Source organism: Gopherus flavomarginatus, unplaced genomic scaffold, assembly GCF_025201925.1.
Source record: "Gopherus flavomarginatus isolate rGopFla2 unplaced genomic scaffold, rGopFla2.mat.asm U_1b, whole genome shotgun sequence".
Lineage (NCBI taxonomy): Eukaryota > Metazoa > Chordata > Testudines > Testudinidae > Gopherus > Gopherus flavomarginatus.
Genome location: NW_026114618.1, coordinates 416050 through 429481, shown reverse-complemented (window position 1 = coordinate 429481; position 13432 = coordinate 416050). Strand labels below are relative to the sequence as shown.

General features: G+C 42.1%; 1 protein-coding gene across 4 annotated transcripts in view; it reads left to right on the top strand.

Annotated features, from left to right (window-relative positions):
* The window catches only part of LOC127041920 (zinc finger protein 34-like), a 143024-nt gene extending 131356 nt beyond the window's left edge, over positions 1-11668 (top strand). For all 4 annotated transcript variants that reach the window (XM_050935684.1, XM_050935683.1, XM_050935681.1 and 1 more), the window contains 2 exons: positions 6940-7053; positions 7417-11668. In XM_050935684.1, coding sequence (XP_050791641.1) covers positions 6940-7053; positions 7417-8318 — 1016 coding nt within the window. In that variant the 3' untranslated portion in view covers positions 8319-11668. The remainder of the gene's footprint in view (positions 1-6939; positions 7054-7416) is intronic.
* Positions 11669-13432: the final 1764 nt, after the last annotated feature.

Genomic DNA, 13432 nt, shown 5'->3' with positions numbered 1-13432 from the left:
TGAGGAGGATGAAAGGCACAGGGAAGGAGAGCAGTCAATGGGAGCAGAGGGAAAGCTTCCCATAATTGGGACCCTCCTTCCGAATGGTGTTGGGGTAACCTCTTGCACTGAGGTTACCTTGCCAGGGGACAGAACTGCAGTCATTAAGAAAAGGCAGCTGTTAGTAATGGGAGACTCGATCATTAGAAACAAGGATAGCTGGGTTTGTGAGGACTGGGAGAACCGTATGGTGACTTGCCTGCCTGGTGTGAAGGTTGCAGATTTCTCAGGGCATCTAGATAGATTTATGTGTAGTGCTGGGGATTAACCAGTGGTCGTGGTACATGTAGGCACCAGTGACATAAGGAACAGTAGGTGAGACGTCCTAGAGGCCAAATTTAGTCTGCTAGAAGAGAGACTGAAATTCAGGACCTCTATGGTGGCATTCTCAGAAATGCTTCCAGTTCCACACACAGGGCCAGGTATGCAGGCAGAGCTTCAGAGTCTCAATGCGTGGATGAAATGATGGTGTAGAAAGGAGGCGTTTAGATTTATTAGGAACTGGGGAAACTTTGGGGATGGGGGAGCCTATATAGGAAGGATGGGCTCCACCTAAACCAAAGTGGAACTGAACTGCTGGCACTTAACATTAAAAAGGTTGCAGAGCAGTTTTTAAACTAAGAGATGGGGGAAAACAAATGGCTGCAGAGGAACTCGTGGATCGGACAGAGACTTGTCTTAGAGAAGAATGTAGTGATAGAGATTTTTCTAGTTTAGTCAGGAAGAGAGGCTGGAAGAGGATAAAGTAGGGGCCAGATCAGACGAGAAGCATTCACACACAAAAGAATCAGACACATCAGAAAAGGGCAGACAAATAAAGAGTGACAATTTTTTAAAGTACTTGTACACAAATGCTAGAAGTCTAAATAATAAGATGGGTGAATTAGAGAGCCTCATGTTAAAGGAGGATATTGACATAATAGGCATCACAGAAACCTGGTGGAGTAAGGACAATCAATGGGACACAATCATTCCAGGGTACAAAATATATCAGAAGAACAGAGCAGGTCATACTCGGGGGGTGGGGGAGGGAGTGGCACTGTATGTTCAAGAAAATGTAGACTCAAATGAAGTAAAAATCTTAAATGAAACCACATGTTCCATAGAATCTCTATGGATAGTAATTTCATGCTCTAATAAGAATATAACAATAGGGATCTGTTATCAAGCACCTATCAAAGACAGTGATAGTGAGGATGAAATGTGAAGGGAGATTAGAGAGGCTGTCAAAATAAAGAACTCCATAATGGAGATTTCAATTATCCCCATATTAACTGGGTACATGTCACCTCAGGACAAAATGCAGAGACAGAATTTCTGGATACTTTAAATGACTGCTTCGTGGAGCAGCTGGTACAAGAACCCGGAAGGGGAGAAGCAACTCTCAATTTAGTCCTAAGTGGAAGGAAGGATCTAGTCCAGGAGGTAACTATATCAGAACTGCTTGGAAATAGTGATCATAATATAACAACATATAACATTCCTGTGGTGAGAAAAACAGCTCAACACTGTGGCATTTAATTTCAGAAAGAGGAACTATGCAAAAACGAGGGGGTAAGTTAAACAGCAATTAAAAGGTACAATGACTAGGGTGAAATCCCTGCAAGCTGCATGGACACTTTTCAAAAACACAATATTAGAGGCCCAACTTAAATGTATACCCCAAATTAAAAAACACAGCAAAAGAACTAAAAAAGAGTCACTGTGGCTTGGCTTAACCATGTAAGAGAAGCAGTGAGAGATAAGGCATCTTTTAAAAGTGGAAGTCAAATCCTGGTGAGGTATATGGAAGGGAGCATAAGCACTGCCAAATTAAGTGTAAAAATGTAATAAGAAAAGCCAAAGAGGAGTGTGAAGAAGGGGCTAGCCAAAAACTCAGAAGTACATCAAAAGCAGGAAGCCTGCTAAACAGCCAGTGGGGCCCCTGGATGATTGAGATACAAGAGGAGCCCTTAAAGACGATAAAGTCATTGCAGAGAAACTAAATGCATTCTTTGCTTCAGTCTTCATTTCTGAGGATGTTAGGGAGATTTCCAAATCTTTTGTGGGTGACAAATCTGAGGAATTGCCACAGATTGAAGTGTCAGTAGAGGAGGTTTTGGAGCTAATTGATAACTTAACTGTAACGAATCACTGGGACCAGATGGTATTTACCCAAGAGTTCTGAAGGAACTCAAATGTGAAATTGGGGAACTATTTGCTATGGTTTGTAACCTATCCTTTAAATCATCTTCTGTACCCAATGACTGGAAGATTGCTAATGTAACACCAATATTTAAAAAGGGCTCTAGAGGCGATCCTGGCAGTTACAGACTGGTAAGTCTAACATTTGTATCAGGCAAATTAGTTGAAACAATAGTAAAGAATAAAATTGTCAGGCACATAGAGGAACAAAAATGGTTGGGCAAAGAAAAGGAAAAGAAAATAGGAGATATACCAATCTCCTAGATTTGGAAGAGACCTTGAAAGGTCATTGAGTCCAGCCCCCTACCTTCACTAGCAGATCCCTAATTGGCCCTGTCAAGGATTGAACTCACAAGCCTGGGTTTAGCAGGCCAATGCTCAAACCACAGAGCTATCCCTCCCCCAAAAGTCGACATGGTTTCTGTAAAGGGAAATCATATCTTACTAATCTATTAGAGTTCTTTGAAGGGATCAACAAACATGTGGACAAGGGGGATCCAGTGGACATAGTGTACTTAGATTTCCAGAAAACCTTTGACAAGATCCCTCACCAAAGGCTCTTACATAAATTATCATAGGATAAGAGGGAAGATCTTTTCATGGATTGAGAACTGGTTAAAAGACAGGGAACAAAGGGTAGGAATAAATGGTAAACTTTCAGAATGGAGAGGAGTAACTAGTGGTGTTCCCTAAGGGTCAACTCTTGGACCAATCCTATTCAATGTATTCATAAATGATCTGGAGAAAGGGGTAAACAGTGAGGTGACAAAATTTGCGGATGACACTAAACTGCTCAAGATAGTTAAGACCAAAGCAGACTGTGACGAACTTCAAAAAGATCTCACAAAACTAAGTGAATGGGCAACAAAATGGCAAATGAAATGTAATGTGTATAAATGTAAAGTAATGAACATTGGAAAAAATAACCCCAACTATACATGCAATATGATGGGGGCAAAATTAGATTAATCAGGAAAATGATCTTTTTGTCATTGTGGATAGTTCTCTGTAGACGTCCAGCAATGTGCAGCGGAAGTCAAAAAAGCAAACAGTATGTTAAGAATTATTTAAAAAGGGATAGACAGTAATACAGAGAATATCTTATTGCCCTTATATAAATCAATGGAAATAACTAATTTAGACCCCATCATTTTGTACATATATTTGGGATTATGTTTTCCAATGGGCTGCACTATGTGCTATCCTGTCATCTAGCACTGCTGAGATCCTGCATTCAGTGATATCCCTGCCCTTCCTGTTCCCTTTCTCCACTGAACCCCACCAGCCCATGGTTACTGTTCTCAGCTTCCCCAGGACTCTCCTGTTGTCTCTGGACCCGTCTGTCAGCAAGAAGCAGTGCCAGGGAGACTTGCCCTCTCTCTGGAGACTCTGATTTCTGGGACATAGATTTACTTTCTGTGTGTTTTAGGAGACTCTTTGAAATTGAGTGTCTGTGACATTAAGCACAGTGCAATCTGGACTGTTGAACAGCTGTGTCCCCTCAGTTCCCCAAGCTGACGTGCCTTTTCCACTGCTCTACTGTGAGAGCAGCCACTCCTGGGCAGTTCACATGCAGTCTTCAGCATTAACTCGCTTCCAGCTACACAGTTTTGAGTGCTGTTAGTCAGTGACTCACAAATTACAGTACCTCACAGAGGAACCCCAGAAAATTCTCTGCTCCCAGACTTCCCCCAGAAATGTGCATCTTGCCCTGTCCAGCACACTCCTGAAGAATGGGAGCTCATATAAAATCTCTTGTTTCATCAGTGGAAAATGCCATGCACCAGCCTTGTTATTCCAAATGGAGTTTCCAACACACTTTAATCCAAACACAATGGTTTGATAAAAAAGGAAAACAAAATTATTAACTACTGAAAAAAAAGATTTTAAGTGACAAGTAATGAGGCCTTAAAGTCAGAATTGTTTACAAAAGAAATGCAAGATAAAACACAAACTAATGTTTAACTTAACAAGGTAAAAGGGATTTAAAACAAATGTTTCTCTCACCATCTGCTGAGACAGGCTGGTTTTCCTTTCAGCCAGGACTCCCCCTAACCTACCCCTGCCGCCCACATTCAGTTCTTCAGGAGTTGTCATGAGCAGAGGGAAAGGGGAGAGAGAGAGTCTCATGCATTTTCCTCACCTCTTTTTATAATTCAGTCCTTTGTACTAGAAACCACTTCAGTTCTCAGCTGAGTCATGGTGACAGGCTGTCATAGATACGAGCTTCAAGTGATCCCTGTGATGGAATGTAAATGTCTTCTTCACACCTTCCCGCTCCTGGAGAATGGCTATTTGACCAGCTGTTTGCCTTGCTGTCTCTGAGGAACTTAGGGTTAGGTTGCAGCTTTTTCAGTAACATCATACCGTAAAATCTCATAACTTTACATACAATGTTGCTACACATTTTAACAGGAGGATATTCAGTAGATTAAGTCTTTTCAAATGATACCTCAGAAGCCATACAGTGATAAATGAAGTGGAGGGGAGGGATCTCCCTTTTATAAACACCCAGCCAGCCAGTTGGCTGTAAAATCCCTGTTGGTGCGAGTTCTCTGCGTGCTTTACCTCTAAAGGGTTAACAAGCCAACAGATAAAAGAAAAGTATTGGGCACCTGACCAAAGGAGCCAATAGAACAGCTAGAACTTTTTTAAATGGGGAAGTAACTTTCCCTTTGTCTGTTGTTCTCCGGAGAAGACGACACGGAGTAGCAATGCTGTGTAAGGCTTGAAGCAGGTATGAAAATTCATCTTCCATACCTAGAAGAAATGATTTGGCTAGGGAATGTTTAGACAGACACAATCAGGTTTATTTTTTATTGTGGCTTTTGGATCTCCTCTGTGCTATCCCAGATGCTTTTGTTTGCTTGTAAGCTTTAAGCTGAACCCCCAAGAAAGTTATTTTGGCTGCTTTCAAAAATTTTCTTTTAAGATATAGCAAAAGCCTAAGTTCCAGATGTATTGTTTTCCTTTTCAATTTTAATAAAATGTACCTGTTTTAAGAACAGGATTGGATTTTTGGTGTCCGAAGAGGTTTGTGCATATTATTTGATTATCTGGTAGCCACAGCTAATTTCCTTTGTTTTCTTTCTCAGTTATTTCCTGGAGGGGAGGTGAAAGGGCTTGAGGGTGCCCCAGAGGGAAGAATTCTCAAGTGCTCCTTCCTGGGTCCAAGGGTTTGGGGTTTTTTGCATTTGGGTGGTGGCAGCATTTACCAAGCCAAGGTCAGAGAAAAGCTGTAACTTTGGGAGTTTAACACAAGCCTAGAGTGGCACAAATTAATTTGTGGAATCTTGTCGGGCCCCCGCTTTCTGCACTTGGAGTGACAGAGTGGGGATTCAGCCCTGACACATACTATGAACAAAATTGATCATAATTTTCTAGAAGAGTGAGCATAGGGGTACAGACTTGCACAGTATCTGTGTGTTCCCAACATCTATGTGGGTATTTCAGTCCCTCACAAACAAGGTGTTCGGCATCCTCCAACACCCAGGGAACCAGTCCTGGAAATTGACTCACTTATTAAATGACAGTGTATGGAATTGAGAGACACTTTATATTATTATTATTTTATTATAAATACCAATATGATGAAATTGCAATAAATCGTGCTAGATATGCCATGTAAGGTATCAATGAAAATGTTATGATTTTCCAAGTATGATGATCTTGTTTCTATCTTTGTATTGTGAGTTACAGATCTGTAGAGTATATCTGTATTCCAGACTTGTGTAGTGTTTCTGAGTGACACCCCCAGACATATTGGCATCAGTGCTGCCCAACCTGTTCGATGGCCCATGCAGGGTCATTAGCCATACAATGAACCCATTGAAAGGACTAAGGGGATACACCTATTGAGTCAGCAAGACATGCCGGGGTTTGCCTGTGTACTGAGACCTCCAAGGCTTTTCCATGCCATGTGCTGTGAAGCTTGTGTTTGGGACACAGGAAGTAGAAGCCACTTGGCAAAAGAAATGTAAAGGGGAGCTGCATCATCTCCATTTTGTCTTCAATTCCCCTTCCTACCTCTAGAGCAACTTCTCTACAAACCGAAGGCTTTAACAAAGGACTGAATAATGTGAATGTGTACCAGGGAGCCTTTCAAGCCAGAAATTCACCAATACTGCGAAGAACCAGATACATTCAGAAATATATATGTCTGATTGCTTTCCCATTTAACAACTCCCTTTTTCTTTCTTTCTTTTATAATAAACCTTTCATTTAGATGCTTTCTTGCTTATAGACTTTTAGTTTAGGTGCTAAGGATTTGCTGGTATTGTAGTATTTTGGGTAAGATTCAAACCCATACTGAACTGGTAATGTGGCTGACTCTGGGGTCAAAAGAACACTTTGTTTATGTGAGCAGAGTTTTAAATAACCTTTCACTGTGCTGGACCTAGATTCTGATTGGGAGTCAGAGAACTAGAATGCAATAAAGGGGGCTGTGTGATTTCTTTTTTCAGTTTCTCAATAACCAGCATGGGGAATCAGAAGCACATTTGGTAACTGGCTGGTGAGTTTAACTTCCGTGTTACCCACCAGTTTTGGGAGCATCTGCTCTCCCTTTTTCAGCCTGCCTTGACCTTGGCCTTTTCAGTGAGGACTGCCTCAGGCACATTGGGTCACACTAAGCGCTGAAGTTAAATTAATAGAGTGTTTTTATGACACAGTCATATGAAATCAACTGAACTCCTTTGTTTTCTTTCATCTGAGCAGGGTTTCCAGTTTCCAGACCTCATATAATCTCCCAGCTGGAACAAAGAGAAGAGCCATGGGTCCCAGACCTCCAGGGTTCAGAGGAAAGACAGATCCTGAGAGCTCCCCGCACAGGTGAGGAAACATTAAACCAACTCAGAATCTGTAAGTGCCTGAAAGAAACATCTGAGATGCCCTACAGAGCTCTTGGGAAGTCTCTCAGTTCATTATTGTCCCTAGCAGGGGTCGTATCCTCAGGATAAATATAGCTCATGGCTTCCTGTAGATCCTAGCAGACACCAGGCCGTGGCTTCCTTCCTTCCCCCTGCGAATTTGTATGGGATGTGAAGACCCAATTGATTCCCTCCTCTCTCCTATTTAGGGAAAGAGTTTGGAGGAGTTTAGTTCTTGTTTTTATTTGACCTCTCTCAAGCACTTGTATTGGTTTGGCCTTCCTCTTTCCATCCCTGTTTGAGGTTTCTGTCTCTATCGCTGCAGGTGATGCAATGGTAGGTGAGAAAGAGGAGCAGAATTCTCAGCAGAAAAATGTCGAGCAAGTGGGTAAACACAGAGCATTATCGCAAAGATCAAAAAGGAATGTGTCCAGGAGTCATGAGCAGGGAAACTCCTGTGAGATTCAGCACAAACCAGAAAGAGAGCAGGGAAACCAGCCAGGGAAGAGAGTAGGTAAATTTATTTTCTGTCGGGAAACTTGGAAGAGAGTCAAGGAAACCACAACACAGCAGGAAATCCTCATGGGAAAGAGGAAAAATACATGCTCTGAGTGTGGGAAAACCTTCCCTCACAGATCAGACCTTTCTAGACATCAGAGAATCCACACAGGGGACAGGCCCTTTGAATGCACTGAGTGTGGGAAAAGCTTCATTGAAAGATCAGCCCTTTCTCAACATCAGAGAATCCACACAAGGAAGAGGCCCTATGAATGCCGTGAGTGTGGGAAAACCTACCCTCACAGATCAGACCTTTCTAGACATCAGAGAATCCACACAGGGAGGAGGCCCTATGAGTGCCATGAGTGTGGGAAAACCTTCCCTCACAGATCAGACCTTTCTAGACATCAGAGAATCCACACAGGGGACAGGCCCTTTGAATGCACTGAGTGTGGGAAAAGCTTCGTTACCAGCTCTCACCGTACTGGGCATCGGAGAATCCACACAGGAAAGAGGCCCTATGAATGCCGTGAGTGTGGGAAAACCTTCACTCGCAGCTCAATCTTTATTATCCATCAGAGAATCCACACAGGGGAGAGGCCCTATGAATGCAGGGAGTGTGGGAAAAGCTTCCGTCACAGCTTTCACCTTTCTAGACATGAGAGAATCCACACAGGTATGAGACCCAATGGAAGCAGTGAGTGCGGGAAAACCTTGTCTTGCCACTGAGCCCATGTGAGCCGTCAGGGTATCTGCATGAGGGATCAACACTATAAAACCCTCTAGGGCTATCAATACTTTAATACTTTTCCTGATTCCCACAGAGTAACTTTTAAAAGCTTTTTGAACAGCTTGAAGCACCGATATCCCTCAGCTTGTCCAGATGAGTGGCCCAGTTTTGCATTTTGCATTTTGACTCTTTGAGGTGGACCCGTTTGTCCTTTCTATCAACTCCATTCTCCCATGAGTAGTTCGAGTGTGCTCTTGTCATGGTATAATTCCCCACTCTGAACCTTAGCATCCAAAAGATGGGGTACCAGCATGAATTCCTCTAAGCTCAGTTACCAGCTTAGTACTTGTAGTACTGCCACCAACCAGGAATTTCAGTGCTTGGTACACTCTGGTCCCCCCAAAACCTTGCCCGGGGATCCCCAAGACCCAGTCCCTCTGGATCTTAACACAAGGAAAGTAAACCCTTTCCCTCACCATTGCCTCTCCCAGCCTTCCCTTTCCTGGGTTACCCTGGAAGATTACTGTGATTCAAACTCCTTGAATCTTTAAACAGAGAGGAAAATTCAACTTCCCCCCTCCTTCTCTCTCCCCCTCCCAGACTCTCCCTGAGAGAGAAAAATAATCCTAAAACAGAGAGAAATTAACCTTTCTCTCCACCAATTCCCTGGTGAATCCAGACCCAGTCCCCTGGGGTCTCACTAGAATAAAGAAAACAATCAAAACAAGAAAAGCTTTTAATTAAAGAAAGAAAAAACAGTAAAAATTATCTTTGTAAATTTAAGATGGAATATGTTACAGAGTCTTTCAGCTATAGACACTGGGAATACCCTCCCAGCCTAAGTATACAAGTTCCAATTAGAATCTTTTCAGCAAAATACAAATTTGAACTCCTTCCAACCAAATACACATTTGCAAATAAAGAAAACAAACATAAGCCTAATTAGCCTTATCACCTAGTACTTAGTATTCCGAACTTATAAGAACCTGTATCAGGGAGATTGGAGAGATACCTGATTTCACGTCTGGTCCCTCTGAGCCCCCAGAGTGAACAACAACCAAATTCTAACAGCACACACTCAAACTTTCCTCCCTCAAGATTTGAAAGTATCCTGTCCCCTGATTGGTCCTCTGGTCAGGTGACAGCCTGGCTCACTGATCTTATTAACCCTTTACAGGCAAAAAAGACCTGAAGTACTTCTGTTCTATTAACTCTTACTTATCTGTTTATGACAGCCCTTCACATAAGAAACAAGGGAGCATCACATTTATACCATTCCTCCTTTTGCAAAGGTATTGTTAGAGTCACCAATGTTGCAGATTGTATCATTGCCAGCTGTTCTCATGTTGCTTTGGGTTGTGCTGAAGAGCAGTTATCATGGGAACTTTTCAAATTATATATAAATGAAGAGGAGCAAGGGGAGGAAAAAAGTGTCATTTCAGCCTCTGTGATACTGGAAGGAAATGTAAAAAGTGGCAGAGTCCTGTGGCACTTTATAGACTAAAAGACGTTTTGGAGCATAAGCAATATACAAAAATCTGTAGGATAACACTTCAGTCTCCCTGAACACACAATCACAGATTTAAAAATAGCCATCCTGCAGCAAAAACAACTTCAGGCCAGACTTCAAATAGAAACTGCTGAGCTCCAGTTCATCTGCAAATTTGACACCATCAGCTCAGGATTAAACAAAGACTGTCAATGGATAGCCAACTACAAAGGCAGTTTCTCCTCCTTTGGTGTTCACACCTCCACTGCTAGAAGAGAGCCTCATCCTCCCTGACTGAACTAACCTTGTTATCTCTAGTATCTCTAGTCAGATTCTTGCTTGCATGTTTATTCCCGCCTCTGGAAATTTCCACTACGTTCATCTGACGAAGTGGGGATTCACCCACGAAAGCTTATGCACCAATACGTCTGTTAGTCTACAAGGTGCCAGAGGACTCTTTGTCACGTTTTACAGATCCGGACTAACACGGCTACCCCTCTGATACTTGGAAGGAGATGGGGTGACTCAGAGATTCCCTCCTGCCCCATCACGGCAGAACTGTTACCTTTTTTCTGAGTGAGGCAGAGTTTATCGTCATCACATTCTACCCCTCCACTTCTCAAAGTGTCATGTGATGAAGTGTTCTCAGTTGTCCATGCTTGGAGATGATGCTTTGACTTCTTTAATCCTAGGTCAGAGTTGCTGTGAGTGGAGATGAAAGTATCAAAGGCCTGGAAGGGGAATTCAAATGGATCCTAAATACAGTGTCATCATTTCGAGTTTAAATCCCAGGTTCCATCTATTGGTAAAGCCAATTCTGGCAAAGTGGCTGCTTTTTCCCCCATTATGGGGATGCTAGGATACTAAACATGTTGCAAATAACATAACTGACTATTGAGAAAGTGCTGAGTGAAGCAGGGTTGAATGGATCAGAAGATAATGTGATGGGAGAATCTCTTGTCCTGATTCTAAATAATTAGATGTAGCCTGCTCTGGAATTTCAATTTACACTTCATTGTCATGTGTTCTATCTCTCTGTGATTTGGGTTTCTTTCTATCTTGATGGCTGTGTGGTCACACAATTAGATACTGGTTCAGCTCAGATTTTCTGGAGAATTGAAGACAAATGAGCATTTGCTAAAGTCGTCATTTCTCACTTCAGCTTTACTTTTCCCCATCCTTCCATGATGACATGGAGAAAGTTCAAGTGCAGTTCTGTCAACAGGAGAGAACTCTCCAATTTACTGACCATGCTAACAAAGACACAGCAGTGATTTAAAATCTCCACTTGGAAATGGGGAACAGCAGCAGACCCCCCAGTAACTGAGGGAAGTGCATATGAGCACAGTGTAGTTCTATTGTTTAAATCAATAGTGTCTCAGATGGCTGTGTTGGCAGGAGCAGCTCTCCTGCTGATGTGGCGCTATCTACACAGGGGATTAGAACTGTGTAACTACGTTGCTCAGCTGTGTTGATTTTTCACATCCCTGAGCAATAATTATACCGATTAAATGTCTGTAGCGAAGACCAGACAGTTTTCCTTGTGTTTTATGCATTTACATCACTTCTCCCCACCTCCTATTACTTGGAAAGATTTAAAGTGTGACAAGAGGTATTTTTCCTCAGGATGCAAACATTCCCACATAGGAGATGCCTTCCACCAACACGCATGGCAGAAGAAACAGAGAGATATGAACTCTCAGAAGTGTTGGGACAAACCACAACTTGAGGCAAGGTTCAGGTGTTGGCAATGGGGATTAAAAGAAAACTAACATATGACGAGAATTTGTGATCTTTGAATGTGTTATTGTTACCAATGAAAATGAAATTATAGGTGGTTTTTGGTTAAAGAGTAAGAGACTAATTGTTTGATAATCTGAATTATTTTAGAAAACTGAAAGTTGTCTTGTTTTTTTCTTTTTTTAGTCGTACAGGAAATGATGGCTAATCTTCAAAAGTTACTTTGATATAATTTACCCCCTGTAGTGTAGGGAGTTCTGGTAGAAAACCTCACTCCAAAGGTTGGGGCGGGAGAATAGGTGTTAGAGTGTATAAGAGAATATTGGGCCAGTATAGATTTTATTTTTTTGTATTTCAGATAGAACATATTTTGCTTAGCTTCAAAGTCAATTTCTATTAAAAGGAAATTTACTCGAGGAGACAAGTTGTCTAAGTTTTTACCCACTTACACTGTAAGGGTCACTGACTTCCCCACTTCTCTAATTTGCAAAGGAGAGGCCTGACATCTGTCATAGGATGTGTCCAGCAGGTAGGAAAGATGCAGTTGTCAACCATCAATACCAAGGAAAAGGCAGAAGTCCATTGTCTTTCATATCAAAAAGCCATCCAAAGGCTGGTCTACACTGACAAGCTATGTTGACATGGCCACATCTCTCAGGGTGTGAAAAATCCACTCCTCTGAGAGAAGTAGTTAATGTGACCTAAGCCCCAGTGTAGACAGTGTTAGGTTGTCAGAAGAATATTTCCAGTGTTTGAAGGGTAGACACAGCCTTAGACAGATCTATCCCCTTTCAGAATCAAGTCATGACATCAATTCCAATTTTGACTCATCTCCCTATATGTGAGAAAGCTGCTAGTATGGAGGACTGAGCCAGGTATCCGATCACCTGGTTCGACTGAGGGAAAAGCTCTTAGTGCCCATCAGTCCAAAGACTGAGAGAAATGTTGAGTTCCAACCATTGTCATTTTAGTATCTTATTGTTCCACTCTCTATTTTTTGTGTTGGCCTTTCTGTTCTATCAGGGTGTGACTGTATAGCTCAGTGCACGTGTGATAAAAGCTCTTTGGTGGCAGTTGGCAAAGAGGTCAAAGTAATTCACAAGAAACTCCTGTCTCAGACCTGACAAACTCATCACACCTAATGCACTGATTTTTATGATATTTATCCAGGAAGCTTAGAAGTGAGATCTCTAGTGAAAGCTTGTAAATTATTGTTACTCCTGATCACTGCAAGAGGTGTGTGAGAGTCCTGTTGAAGGAGTCATGTAAGTATATGGAAAATTAGGCCCACATGCTATTGTCATGAAAGTGAGTCACCCCAATCACAGGTCTTGTTGGGGACAGCCCATTCAAATGGGAGGGAATTGTCACCCGTCCCTTACTAGCCAGTTATGTGCTGTATTGCTGCATTGTCAACCTTTGCACCAGCCCAGAAAAGCCAATGGAAAACTATCAAAGATAAATTGTAGACATCGAAACCCTGTGGAAGTGAAAAGGACAATATGAGGAAATGGTCCATTCTGAGAATATACACAAGAGACTGATTCAGTTTATGACAGGGTGGAGAGAAACACTCTGGGTCCATTCACCAAGGAGATCACTACTGAGCGGTTGTGCTTCAAGAAAGGCAGGGGCATGGCTCCTGGGCACTAGCAATCACTGCAATAGACTGTCACCTGACACTTCAGTCTACTTAGCTAGGGAAGGGAGCTATTAAAAAGTGTAGGTTGCATTTTGTGATTTTGTTTTGTTGGTAACAGTTTGTTTCCATCACTCACATTTGTTTCTGTTTAAATCTCTGTCCCTTGTTAAAGAAATTTCCATTTGTTCGATAACTCTGCTCAAGTGCTGTGTGTGATACCAGTAAAACTGGTAACCTGGGCT